Source organism: Thamnophis sirtalis, unplaced genomic scaffold (genome assembly GCF_051295495.1).
Source record: "Thamnophis sirtalis isolate CommonGarterSnake01/CBP01778 unplaced genomic scaffold, rThaSir2_p1.2 scaffold_6, whole genome shotgun sequence".
Lineage (NCBI taxonomy): Eukaryota > Metazoa > Chordata > Lepidosauria > Squamata > Natricidae > Thamnophis > Thamnophis sirtalis.
In genome coordinates this window covers 101,043,814-101,058,821 of record NW_028261386.1, presented here as the reverse complement: position 1 = coordinate 101,058,821, position 15,008 = coordinate 101,043,814, and the positions used below count along the sequence as shown (strand labels likewise).

General features: G+C 36.2%; 1 protein-coding gene across 2 annotated transcripts in view; it reads right to left on the bottom strand.

The window, feature by feature from the left end:
* Window positions 1-10,156, bottom strand: part of CEP85L (centrosomal protein 85L) — a 113,552-nt gene extending 103,396 nt beyond the window's left edge. Inside the window, exons 1-2 of one of the 2 annotated variants that reach the window (XM_087718568.1) lie at window positions 3,613-3,707; window positions 1,169-1,323 (exon numbers count right to left, since the gene is read on the bottom strand). In XM_087718568.1, coding sequence (XP_087574694.1) covers window positions 1,169-1,286 — 118 coding nt within the window. In that variant the 5' untranslated portion in view covers window positions 1,287-1,323; window positions 3,613-3,707. Of the gene's footprint in view, window positions 1-1,168; window positions 1,324-3,612; window positions 3,708-9,785 lie in introns of those variants that run through there. The other variant, XM_087718569.1, reaches the window with a different exon arrangement.
* Window positions 10,157-15,008: the final 4,852 nt, after the last annotated feature.

Genomic DNA, 15,008 nt, shown 5'->3' with positions numbered 1-15,008 from the left:
TTCCAATAAACTGGCCTTAAATAACATACAAGAAATAAAGACTTGTTCTTAGAAAAACAACTATAATGTAAAGTCTTGCTTACATCTGTATTCTATCATGTATTTTATAAGCATATATCAATGAATACCTCCTGTAGCACCTGTTAGGTTTCTTTTCCTTCTTATTCTAACTTTAAAAAAAGATTGGAATACGATAGAAAGCAAAGACTCAACCATGTTCTTTTGCTTCTCAGATTATTTCTGGTTCCTATCCCATAAGAACTCTAGAGATGTTAAAATGACAGGTGGTTGGATCCCTTCACTTCCCTTTGAAATGTTCACAGCTAACAAGTAAGCAAAAAAAAATGAACCTTTTAAATAATTTCTTAGGTTATGACAAAATCGTCTACACACAATGTTTTAAATTTATATAACTATAATTTAAAATGAAAATAGTTTAAATGTAATGACTTTGTAAGAAACCACCTTCTGCTTGGTAATTCAATATTTCTTAAATTGTGTCCCAAAAAATATCAGTATTCCGCAACAATTTGGTATTGTTCCAAATGGGCACCTTCAAAAATAGTATAAATATTACTATTTGTTCTTCTGACTTCATTTTCATGAAAGTGGATTTTTTTTTGTACTCAGAACAAAGAAATCCAAATATTGACAGAATGAACAATTGTTATACTGTTACTTAACAGATGAAAGTGTAATCTCATATATCCTATGAAGATTTATAATCTTTCAAAAATAAATATTGAAGTAGGATTAAAAAAAATAAACTTTTAAAACAAATTTCATTCCAAAAATTGAAACATGCCTTTTTATGCAAGCTCATACCTATTTTGTATAATTTATTATTTTACCTCAATTTATATAAAGAAGCAGTTATGTGTGCTCTACAAAAAAAGATTGATGTTTGTAATTTAAATTTGAAAAACATTAATTTAGAACAAAAAAGGAGTACTAGCAAAAACTCTTTGTAGATACAGAAAATGTGACCCATATGACCTACCCAATAGCCATGGCTGCTGAGTGTAAAAGGAACTGTACATCTGTACATTATAAGAATGCTAGGATGAGGAAGAGTGTTATTATCACTGGTATGTGAAGTACCGGTATGTCTTTTTATTATACTACATATAATCTACCTTAGCTTAAAACAGAAAACAAATTTAAATACCTTCAGTATTACAGTCTTCTGATACCTTTTGAAGAACAGTCACTATTACTCCCATTTTACAATTAGGAACCTGAAGCTGCAAGATAGTGATTCTTTTAGGGCCACCATGCTCAGCCATAGACTTAACAGGGAACTGAACCCTATGTTCCAGGGTTCTGAAACAAAAATAACATTAACAATGTGATGATCTCTTTTTTGCTGCATACATAAATACTTTTTCTATTGGCATAAAACATTACCATTAAAAAAAGAAATTTTGCAACATTCAATCAAAGAGTTACATGAATAACAAAACTATTATTCACAAAAACTAATCAATTGTGCTTGTCTTAGCTTGATTTTTAAATGGAAAAATCCAATCAGATCTGGCAACACAGTTAGCAAAAAATTACTGGGTTCTCAAACTAGGGGGGAAAATAGTGTAAGGGAAATTCAACACAAAGTGCATATCTTTCATAAACTACAGTATGTGAGGACGCGTGTGTGGGTGTGTGTGTGTGTTTCACTTTTCTTTTCAGCCATTTCTAATCAATTTAGAGCAGTGGTCAACCTTCCCAAAGCCGTGATCCTTTAATACAGTTCCTCATTTGTGGTGACCTCCAACCATAAAATTGGTGTCTCGGTTCCTAAGACCATTGAAAATATGTGTTTTCCGATGGTCTTAGAATGGACCCAAAGGGGTCCCGACCCACAGGTTGAGAACCAATGATATAGAGAGTCATTTAACATGAAAATGTGCATCTATTGTCGTAAAAAAATAATCTCCAACTTTACTCTTTGCATGTTTTTTCCAGTTGAGCCATGCTTTTGAAAAGTATTTTCCACTCTATGTGTTTCTCTGCATACTTTCCCCTAATATATAAATTCCCTCATAAACAGGTACTATTTTTTGAGTTGCAAAATACACTGCAAACTTCTAAAAAAAGTGGGGGGGAGGGCTCACAGACTATTTTCATTATCATTAAAAGAACCAGGAGGATAAATCAATCAGGATATGAAAATCACTTAAAGCAAGCTAAAGTTGTTTCGGATCTTTTTCTGAATTTCTTTCTGTCCCCATCTCATGTGGAACTATCAGTTGTTGTAGACTTAGTATGGCCAATATGAGCATTTGGTAGCTAGCTCTAATTCTGTGCTATTTGATTCACAGGATTATACTGGTTTCCAAGTCAGTGATAGTCCACTTCTAAGAATCAATTAATTCTAGTGTACTATTTCTTAACAAATCAATGAAATCTGAAATATAGTTTTCAGTGTTATTACAGTTGATTTTAAAACTACAAATCAATCCTCCATAAAAGTAGACAACAAACTGGCAAGACAGTTTGTGAAAATACAAATGTATTAAAAGCCTACATATAATTATGTGGAAGGAAATCATTGAACTTAACTTATTCTGCTCAAGAAGAAAAGGTTAACAGGAAAATATAGGAAGTGGTTGAACACAGAATATTAGCCTTTGATAAAAGTGAAGTGACAAAAGTGCTACTGAAATGTTCATTAGGATGGTTTGTAGTAAAGGACACCACTGGAATTAAAATATAAGCTCCTATGCTTACATGTTTGACTCCTGAACCTCAGGTTACAAACCAAAGATAGGATTCTAAAGTTATGTGGAAGACAGAACAGTTGACACTGGAGACAAGTGCAGAAGCAGCCTTCCTCCTATTATAGACTATTGGTAACAAATGGGATTTTCTTCAACAATGGGTATGAGACATCTGCTCCCATATACAATAAATAAATGGATTCCCAAGCAATTAGATATATTTCTTATCATTTTAAACTGGATTGCATACGCAGAAGTGATACAAGGGAGAAGCATTTCAAACTGTATAGGTTGTATTTAATAAATAAGCTACTTAAATCATGTCCAATATGATATGATTTGGAGCAAGCATTAGCTTCCAGGACCATAACCATGATGGTGACAGGTAATTTAGAAGTTCCATATTGAATAATAAATTTATTCATTACTGATTCATAACAACACTGATTTCATTTTATAATATTTTACAAGATTTATTTATAATCTCTACTTTATATAATTCTTGTATCTAAATGGCAGAAAATTTTTGACCTTGGATATTCAACTTCCTCTTACTGAAAATGAAAGAAAGTAATGAAGGTCATAACTGAACATTAACAATGGTTAAATATTAGCTGATTTCTTATTCCCTCCTCTCTGGTAAGTTCTTAAAACATCATGTTCCGTATTAGATTGTCTATTTTGAGGTTTATTTTCTTATTTGCTTGTACCTTATGCAATTTTACACCTGCATTCTAGATTTTGTTTCTGCTAAACTATGGCAAATGTGAAACAGTGTAACACAATAGGTTCAAAACTAGACATATTTTGTGTGCACCTCTGCTGCACTGTAATTTCAACCTAATACTGAACATTCTACCAATAACAGTGCTACTATAAAGAATTAAAAGCTCACTATCAATTTCTGTTCTTGCAAGGACACATCAGCATTCTTACAAGCCAGCATCACCACTGCATTTGCATCTCCATCATATCCTCATCCCCCGCATCCATTCCACCTTCATAAAACAAAGAGGGCTCTAGTTATACTATCCAGGTGTCATCATCTATAAAGTACATATTCAGCAGTTTTGTTTTAAATACAGTCATCCAATCCACAAAACCCCCAAAAGCTCATAACAGATTGTGAACTCACCCTACTATTGAAATTTACATTATGACATTGTCAGTGAGGTTACCACTTTCATTACAAATTACCTGTTGCTAAGAAATGTTATTGTTCAAGAAACAGCAATTATTAGATATTACTAAGGAACAGATAGACTAGTAGGAAACACTGATTGATAAAAATGATATTATTTCTGGGAAATTTTGTGTCAAGGATATCTATTGGTGGCTAGCAGCTGTACTTGAAACACACAGTACTCCTCATGTTTGAAAAAAAGGCATGTCCCTCATCCCTATCATTTCATGTATTATAGCAGATTGGTTCAAAGGAAGATTACTGAATTGTTTCATATCTAAGTTTTTTCCTTAAATAAAAGTCTTTTAAAATCAATCACATCTACTGCCTTTTATGAAGAGCCACTAACTTAAATACATTATTACTTGGATGATAAAAATGTGGATTGGCTTTCACTATAGGAATGAATAGCAAATTAATACTCGGCAAAAACAACCCTGTATTATGAAAGCTAAGAAAGATGACAAAAAAATAATTTCACTGTGGCATTTCTCACTTGAGGCAAAAATGACCACAAATGGCACCAGTGCTCAGAAAGCTGGAAGGAAAGAGAAAAAGAACACAAGTAAAGGCAAAGTGAATGGATTCAGTTAAGTAGCAAGTGATTCATTGGAAGACCTGAGGGATCAAGTTAGGGATAATGCATGGATTCAATAATTAATCAACAACAACAATCAACAACAATAGATATAATCCATCAAAAATCAACACTATTATATTATTGGAAGTAATTTTCCTACAAAGGCCAGCTGAAATATTTTAAACAAGTATACATTTCCCTCCCATAAACATATGTATTCATTATTTTCTATTCTTTGCTTAAATGATGCAGCAAGCTTTTAAATAGATTGTCATGTTTTTCTCATTCAAGTTGAAGGCTTTGTAAAACTTGCTTCAGATTAAAAACATTGTAGTATTCATATTTTTAAAAATGCAATTAAAGCCACATTATATGGAATAATACGTATGAAAATAAACATATAGTAGTCCTCCACCAAATAAAGTCAGCCCATTTTCAAAAAAGCCTCATTGTATGTATGCTTTCCTGAAAACTATTTTCAATCTCTGTTGGGACTATAATATTAATCAAGATAATTAAATTGGTATATGGCCCATCAAAAGCAGAAATACTACCCTTATTAAAAACAATCTTGTTATTTACAAACAACATCTTCTCTGCTGTATTGCTTCTCTGCACTCAAATAGCACAGAGTAGGAGCCTTTGGCTTCTAGAGAAAAGAAATAATTAAGGATTTTTAAAATAGCACAAGCAGAGAGCAGTTGTGTCATTCATGACTACTGATGTCATACGTAACTTGATAGTCACGCACCTCACACTGCTATATCAGCCCTGCATGTTTAATTTGGTAAAATGAAGATATTCTAAAATTTTCAAATGTTAGAAAAGCAACAGAAGCAATTTCATCTTGAAAAGACACCTGGGAATCTTGTTCAACACTACATTTATCATGTGAAAAAAAAATCATCTGAATCTGGAATGAATTGTGTAATGCTTCACACAGCCAATTCATATTGCTTCTCGGAGGATGGTCACATCTCTAAACAGTGAAATCTAAAATATAATGAAATAAAAGATGAGTACATGTATTTAGGCTCACAAGTACCAAATTATCAATCAGTCTTATTTTCACAGCTACGGTACCATCTCTTTCATAAAAGTTCAGAAATGTTCTTCAAAAACTATGAGGCATCCCAATTAAAAACTGAGGAGAAATTCAAAAAAGGGCATGCTACTATATATGTCATGACTTTTTAAAATATTTGGATAATATTATATCTCTGCCTAGCTTATCAGTGGATTCATACACCGTGCTCAGGGAGAAGATAGCACTTCATAAATATTTTTATTTTAATTAACAGCAGCCTGCAAATAGAGTCTGTGTTTAGACAGATCACCATTTGTACAATCAAGACTACTCATTAAACAATCTACAAATAGGATAAATTGGAATAAGTTTGGCTATAGTCAACACTTTAACAGATTTTTGGTGTGGGCAGCCATAATAAAATTAATTAATAATAATATGTTACATATTTCTTTACATAATTGTTACTGTCTCTGGTACTTACAAATATTGCTGAATCACAGAATAATGTAAAGAAGTTCAGCTGATAAGAATCTTTATACCATCATAGTTAAACTAATCTGATTGGTTGAAGCATTACAACAAACAGTAATTTGCACCAATCAAAGAGTAACACCATCAATAATGATAGACTCAGCAAGTAGCCTCTTTTATATCTCACCAATTAAAATATTTTGTGTGTATGTACTGTATATGTGTGTGTGTGTGTATGTATGTATGTGTATACACACACACACACACACACACACACACACACACACACACACACACACATATGCAGGCCACATACATACCGAAAGAGCTGGGGAAGCGTAAAACCATAGAGATAGGGAAATCGGTAGAGGTGCGCACCAGCCACAGCCCTCGGCCTACAATCGCCACTGAGCCCAAAACCCCAAATCTCAACTCTTTTCCAATATCTCCAAAATTCTGGAGTAGAAGAAATCTGTTAGGATTCATTCTGCTGACACAAACTATGACACAAGAGCTGTGGTGGCGCAGTGGTTAGAATGCAGTATTGCAGGCTACTTCTGCTGATCACTGGCTGCCAGCAGTTTGACAGTTCGAATTTCACCAGGCTCAAGATTGACTCAGCCTTCCATCCTTCCAAGGTGCTGGAAAAGGGAAGAAGTTTTTTTCTTTTCCGACTGCCCTAGTCAATAAATGAGTCCCCACCACAAAAACCGACACAGCACCCAGAACAACACAGGACACCTTCACTAATCACCCTCACCAAACATCAATTCCATCAACCAATCAGGATGTGACAACACAGCCAACCAATCCGTTTAAAGCAACAAAGCCAACATTCCACACCCACCTATATTTATAGAAAAACAGCAGCTCCAATCACACTTTGCTCACACAAGCACGAAGCCAAAGGCACCAGCCTGAAGATGACAAGTGTGATCTCATCGAAACGTCGCCAAGATACTGTCAATCTTATATATATATATGTGTGTGTGTGTGTGTGTGTGTGTGTGTGTGTGTGTGTGTTTACAATGAAAAACATCACTTCCTGTTAATTTTCCACTATCAATCCAATCAATCAATCCACTTTATTTCTCATTTCAGCATTTTCTAAACAAAATAAAAAGAGGCAAACAATACTTAAATATAATACAGAGAGAGGATGTGCATTTCTGTAACAGTGTGTTTTTCACAGACCTCTGTATCACTTCATTTCAACATTATGTTCATGGAAAGACCTGCTAATTGCACTTACAAACTTTTATTGATTATCACCACTTGGTTGATGAATAAAAACTATGATACTTGATCTAATCTTTCATTTCCTGTATTTCATTAAAAGTTTATAAAATTGAAAATCACTAAAATGTTAAAATATGACCTAGTACTGTATAATTCTCAACTACAAGCCTGTACATTTGATTGCCAATTGTCAGACATGACTGGATTGGAGTGTAGAAAGTTGATAGTGTCCAGATCATAGATGCTATAGTCCCATGTTTTGGACTATATGGTTTTCTATTTTCAATTAATTTATTTGGATCCAACATTTCTAAAATGCAAAACAGGCTTTCTTTTAAAGTGTAATTTTTCCCTATAGTATAAATACAATATTAAGCAACATAAACTGCAAGAAATCAGTAAAACTAAATATACCTGACAAATTATTTATTTACTTATGGTTTTTTTAAAAAACCGTGAGCCATGTTTCTAAGTAAACTTTTTCAAACTTGTAAGAATATTAAAATAATATTCTATTTAAATCTACACAATAATAGATTTAAACAACTTTAAGAAATCAAATAAAAATTATATAAGATGTATTATATACAAAAATAATTCCTAATTCAATTAAAGGGAAGGTGAATAGATAAATCTTCAGAGTCCATCCAATAGTATAGTAAAGGTAAAGGTCAACTGAATAAAATTCTGCAAGAAGATGAATCAGGTTCCCTTTGGGAGGCTTGCATAGTGCAGAGATATTATAATGAATTCTAAAAAACATTTCACTTTAGAATGAGATAATATCCAGAATGACATAAAGAAGCATTTGTACCCAACCATTTCATGATATAGAAAATCACAATAACATTGATCCAAAGGACAAAATAGGTACAACAGTATATTCTACTTCAGTTGTTTTCAACTTTTTGTATAAGTGCCACCAATCACTCTGTCAAAGATATTGGGTTCTGCCATGAGGGAGGCAAAAAACCACTTTTTTCCAATGTTTACCAATATATGTTTTTAGGCATTGTGATTATTTTTTATTCATTTATAGTAAATTTAAAGATTTGATTAAACTTTTCATAATTTACTACGGTTTTCATCTGGACTACTTTTGTCCCAGCTATGACACATAATCACTGGAGTACCACTAACTTTAATGAAAACATTATTTAAATATATAATTGCATATAAACTTATAGTGAACCAGTCAAATTCTGCAGTTCATTTTTAAGGTTATGATTCTTTTGTAACCCAAATGTAAAATTAGTACTTTATCAATAAAACAAGTTCACTTGTTTCAGTGTAAAGGATTCTGGTTATTAATTAAAATATCAGAAAATGGAGGTAGTAAACAATTACATCTTTATGAGATATGATACTTGTTCTCCTCTATAACAGCTGACCCTTTCAAGTAACACATTCTATTCCTAAAAAGTACAGAACAGTACAGTAATTCATATCAAAAGAATTACCAAATAATTGTTATTTATCCTAAAAGCTGTGCAAGAAAGTACAGCTTGTTCTCAACCAGTGCAAACTAACTGTTCCATAGCAGTATCAACCTAGGGCATGACAGCAGAAACAAAGCACAATATATTCAACACAATGTTATCTTGGATGGTTTAATAAGACAGATCACTTGGCTGTTTTGCTAACTGGAGATATTGATGTGTGAACCGGGCAAGACATACTGGGTAGGTACCTGTCCAAATGCTACAACTATACCACCTCCTGAGGAGTAATTCACTCAGCCCCATAATAGGGATGGAGTTTTGTTTCAGTCAACGGGATTTCAAGGTAAAGTCCTACCTACACCCAAAGTTGGCCTTACTTTCTAAAACAAGGACGGGCAACTCTCCTGCCTGACTAGCTAAGCACCAAGAGCGGAGCATACGTCATTTATTCCTTTTTTAACGCCAAATCCTCTCTTGTCTTCCAACTTATCTCCGGAAGCTTCCGAAAAGAGGGCAATTTGAGAAGGAGCCCAGTGACTTGGCGCTGGCTGTCACTTCTCAAATCAAGCTCTGCTCCCCAATCCCAGATTTAAAGAGGATTGTGGAGAAAAGCTCTAAATATAGCCCCGACTCTTACTTCTATTGCTTTTTACAGCGTCAAACCCCTCGCTCCCTCCCTCCCTTCCTTCCTCCCCACCCGGGCTGGCTGCAATCCGCACGGCCGCGCAGATCGCCGTTGCCTCCACCGGGTGCCTAAGCGGCTCTTCCCCCTCCGCAATTCTCCCGTCGCCCTGCTCCTTCTCGAGCCTGATGGCGACGCGCGTTAACATAACGAACTCTTTCGGACCCGGGAACCAAGCAGGGAGACCCGGGAGCGAGACTGGCAGGACACGGTGGAAACCCGGGACGAGCAAGGAGAGAACGCAGCCCAGAATCCGGAGCGGCGAGTCTTCTTCCCAAAACCCAATTCGGGGACGCGTTCTCTATCTCTCTCCCGTTTGTCCCACCGCCTATTGCCCCGACACGCCGGCCGGGCACCGAGCTGGACCAGCTGACGCCCCTAAGCTGACGCCGTGTGCCCCGCCGCGCCACGCGCAAGTTGGCCCGCTTTCCTTCGCCTTACCTATCCGGTAGTCCCCGTTTTGCCCGATCTCGGAGAGAAGCCTCCCCCACATGGTGCTAGTAACCGCCTCCGCTGCCGCGGGGAAACCGAGCGGCGACGGCAAAGCGAAGCGGAGCGTGAGCTCCCCACCCCCGCGACGCCGGAGGACGCGCGGCCTGGACGTTAGGAGAAGGAGGGTTGGTCACTGCTGGGCGTTTGCTCCTCCTGCGGCCGTAGTTGCCTTTCGCGCTTCGCAGCCCGCCTTCGGCCTGAGGCAAGCTGCGGCCATGGTCGCTTTGCTCCGAGGCCGGCCGCAGCAGCAGCAGCGAGGACAAAACTCCCTTTCTTTAGCTGCGGCTGCCCTGGCTGCGGCGCCGCTTCTCTGCTCTTTCCTCCGCCTCCCCCTTGCTTGGTGCCGGGCGGAGATAGAGGCGGGAACTCAGCAGCAGATGCTGCTGCTCCTCCGGAGAGGAAGGAGAAGGAGCTGAGACAGCGGGATGCGCAGAGAGAAGGGGGTGGCGTGGCAGCCGAGTCACGCCGCCTTCTTGTCCGCGAGCGGCGTGGGGGGTAACTAGAGAACCGGGGCGGGGGGGGGGGAGAAGAGAAGCGCTGCTGCGAAGGGAATGTGCCCCTGACCACTTGCAGAAGGGCCAAAGCCATTTATCCCTTTTCGGCATTGGGGGAAAATAATACTCAAAAAACAAACAAACTAATGCTAAGGGAGATTTTCAGCAATAACTTTCCACTTTCCACCACACGAACAGTGTACCAATAAGGGAATTGCTTTTTTTTTTTTAAAGCATCCTCTGTGGATAAAGGGAAATTTGTGAAATGCTAATCGTTTTGCTAGCCAAGTTTAATCACATTAGAATAACCTCCCCGCCACCACCAAAAAAGTATTTCATTCAGGGCCCACCGTTTATTTCCTCCAAGTGCCATAACACTCTGTTTTATATCATCAAAGGATGTGGCTCAAGATAGAATCAATGATGTTGAAATTAAGAGTGGAAAACTGGGCCACTTAGAAAAGTTTCCACACAAGATTTATGTAGTAACAACTGCCAGAAAGACAAGAAAAAAGCAGAACTAACATGCACAGTTTCCTCTTGCTTATTTTTGTCTCATAGCTATACACCTCAGAGAGGCTACGGTTATATATATATATCAGTGTCAAAAAGCATTGTTTGTATATGTCCTAATTTTAATGGAACTTGCCCAGAGACAAGCGTGATCTGTTATTTGTCAATAAAATACATATAGACAGGTATGTTTCTCCCCTCAAAAAAGTTGGCAAACATCCTAATCATTTGCATTTGACATGCAGTATCAAAGTAACCCCTTCCCCCCACCCAAAAAAACATCCTGATTAAAAACATATTTACAATATTCAGCTTTGCATTTTAACCCCTCTACCATTTCCACCATTTTGTGGATACTGTGAAAATCTATTTGTTGTAGATCAATGTTTCTAAATTATTTGTTCTTGTCACTTTTTTGTCCTTCCCACTTTAAAAAATTATGGAGGACTCTGGTGATTTGCTTAACCACAGCAAAAGTCATAAACTTGGGTGTAACTCCCTTAACAACCAGATCACTTAGGTGTGGAAGTTACTGTCCCAATTGTGGTTGCAACTTGAGGACTACCTGTACAGGTATTCCTCAGCTTATTACAGTTCATTTAATGATCATTTGAAGTTACAATAGCACTGAAAAAAATGTCTTATGACCATTTTTCACATGACTGTTGCAGCATTTCGTGGGTTATATTATCAAAATTTAGACACTTGGCAATTGACACACATTTATGATGGTTGCAGACTTGGGATCATACAATCAACAATGAAGCAAAGTCAATGGGGAAGACAGATTCACTTAACATCCATGCTGCTAACTTAACAACTGCAGTGATTCATTTAAAAACTGGCAAGAAAGATTACAAAATGGGGCAAAACTCACTTAACAAATGTCTCACTTAGCAACAAAAATGTTGGGCTCAATTGTGGTTGTAAATCGACTGCTACCTGGATAGCATCTGATTGGGTGGACAGAATTTGGATCCAAATACAGTGGAACTCTGGTATCGCTGGAAACATTTACGTATATCCGAAAAAGGCAACTCTAACAGGGTCAGGTAGGGCTAAATAGTTGGATCAGAGACTTGGCACTATCGGATGCAGTACCAGAAGATAATTTTTAACAAATATGTGTATTTAAATATTGATCTAGCAGGAATCTTGCTATTCTCATTTTAAATAAACTTGTTAGATCACACTCCCAATTATTCCAGGGATGTGGAAATAGACAATTCACTAGGTGAAAATGTTTAATTTCTCATTTGTTAATAGCATGAAAGAAATTCCGTGAAATCAATTGTGAAATAACATTTGGAGGAGTAATAATATGGCTCACATCTCAGCCTTTCTCATCTGCTTTTTCATATCTACCAATCACACTTTATATACTCCATATTATATTTGAAGCAAACACTTTTAATAGGACTTTTGTAGCTGGCTTTTGTTCAATTTCATGTGTTAGGTGTATAGGAAACTAACTTAAGAAATTCAGACTTAGCTGATAGGACCAAAGGCTTATCTAATCTAGACTTCTACTCCATTAGTAGCCAAAAAGATGTTTAAACTAAGTAAGTATGGAGACAGGATCTGCAAAAGTATCTCAGAGCTTCCAGTTCTAATTGTTACTAAGATATATATTTTGGCAGAGTTGATCCAATGCAGTAATAATATGGTTTTTCAGATTTTGGTTCATTATGAAGTGTGAAGCTACCTGTGTCCACCAGTCTATTATTCAACAAACTTTTCAAAACAAGATTATTGTGTCATATGATTTTCGGGTGAACTGTAGTCATCATGTCTAAACTAGCAGCCAGAAAACCATAAATAAGATGGAAAGGTCTCCATATACGCCAATAGTCTGGTAGAAAAGAAAGACAGTCGAAATACCTTTTTTCGTCATCACAGATATAATTTTATTAAATTACAACATATTTGTCCCTGATTCATTAACTGCTTGTCTAAGTAGAACATTTTCAGATGAAATCTGTCTTGTGCTTTTTGGCAATTGACAGCATCAAATCCACATGTACTTTTATTTAATTTTAGTAATTTAAACAATCAATAAATATTTATAATATAATTTTTAAAATATAAGAAAGTGGGCATAAGAATGGAAAGGATATGTCACTTGCTCCTAAAGATAAAATTACCATTATTGCTAATATTTTTACAAAACAACAAAATATAAATAAATATAATAAGTAGGAACTGGCAGCAGCAATCCCTACAAACATTGATTCTGGAAATATTAAGGTTTAACCACTGGTTATGTGTGAACAAATCAGTGTTGCCTCTTAACAACAATTGAGTCTTAGCAACAATTGTCTAACAATAAGAGTCAGTATTGACTTAATAACAATTTATCATTTGTTATTCATATCTTATAATTTATGATCTGTGATTAATCACCTTGTTGTTTGTATGTATAATGGGAGCTTATGCCCCAGAGACAAATTCCTTGTGTATCCAATCACACTTGGCCAATAGAGAATATTCCTATTCCTAGATAGATTATCTACATGACAATCTGTCCTGGTTCTTTAGGACTTCTAGGAGTATATCATTGCCAATATAACTTAATTCATTCTCTTAGCCATTATCCTATTCTCTTTTCTTTTATCTTCCCCAGCATTAGAAATTTATCCAGAGAACAAATTTTCAAAAAATTTGTCCAAAGTATAATTTGAGCTTCATCATTTGTGATGGGGGCAATAAAGCTGGGTTTATTTGTTCAATAACTTTATTTTGCCAAAATAGTCTTGACATAATTCTATCATTAAATAAGTATTCTGATTTGTACAGTTCACATAATGCTGTATTTTTCAAAACTTTCAGATACTTTCTTTCATTGAAATATTCATTGATATGCTTTTGGTTTTTATTTTGTTTGACTTTGCAGATCCTTTGCATTTGTTTGTTTGTAAAATTTATTAGCCATCCATCTTGCCACAGAGTAACTTGGATGATAACTTCTAGAATAGTGTCATCAGCCTAGCATAGGTTATTGGTGTTTCTTCCTCCAACTTTAAAACCACGGTAATCTTTCAATCTACTTTCCCTCAATATGTACTTAGCATATACTTTGAATGAGTAAGGGAGATTGTATAGCTTTGTCTCATTCATTTGCCAATCCAAAGCCATTCTTTTCCTCCATGTTCTATTTGTACTGAAGTCTTCAGATTTGTAAATAATTTTACACGAGACAATGAGATATTCTGAAATTCTTATAACTTTTCTGAGCATTTTTTACTGCTTGAGGTGAATAATATAATCAAAGGCCTTTCTATAATACAGGCTGTCTGTCAGCGTTCCAAATAACATCTAAAATTAAATCAGAATCCAAGGCAAAGTATTGTTCTAATTCCCAATTTATTAAGAGAATTATGTTGGCACATCTGGGGGAAACCCGAATCTGAGCTTCCTGAGGTTTCCCCACCCAGTTGAAGGTTCATGATCTTGCCCCCACACCCACAAGTCCATCACATGGTCCAATCTTCCACTGTCATGCTGGCAGTTCCACCCATTTAGTTCTGGTCAGGTGCAGAGATGCAAAGACAAAGGATGACCTTGGCTTTTAGAAAGGAATTTTATTTTGACAATATCACATTCTACTCCTTACTATTCCCCCTCCCAATTCCCCACTAATGAAACAGCATAGTAAAATAAGAGAGAGTGTGGCAGGCCAAAGATCCAGAAAAGAATATGACTGCAGGCCTGACACTATCCTTGGCTTACAACAGTTTGTTTAGTGACCGTACAAAGTTACAACCGCACTGAAAAATGTGACATGACTGATTTTCACATAACCTTTGCATAACCCCATGATCATTTGATCAAAATTCACATGCTTGGCAACAGGTTCATATTTATGATGGTCGTGGAATCCCAGGGTCATATGATCACCTTTTGCGACCTTCTGACAGGGAAGTCAATGGGAAAGCCAGATTCACTTAACAACTGGATTACTAACTTATCAACTGTAGTGTTTCAATTCAATTTTGTGTTCCAAAAATATGGTGCATCCTTATAACATCAGAGGATTGTTGTTATGGGGAAAATAGGAAGGCGTATTAGATATCTTTGCCGCCTTGATTTGTTTATAAAAATAATAAAGGCAGAACATAAGTAAAATAAATAACAAAAGGTAGCCTAGAGGGAAAATGTCTGAATA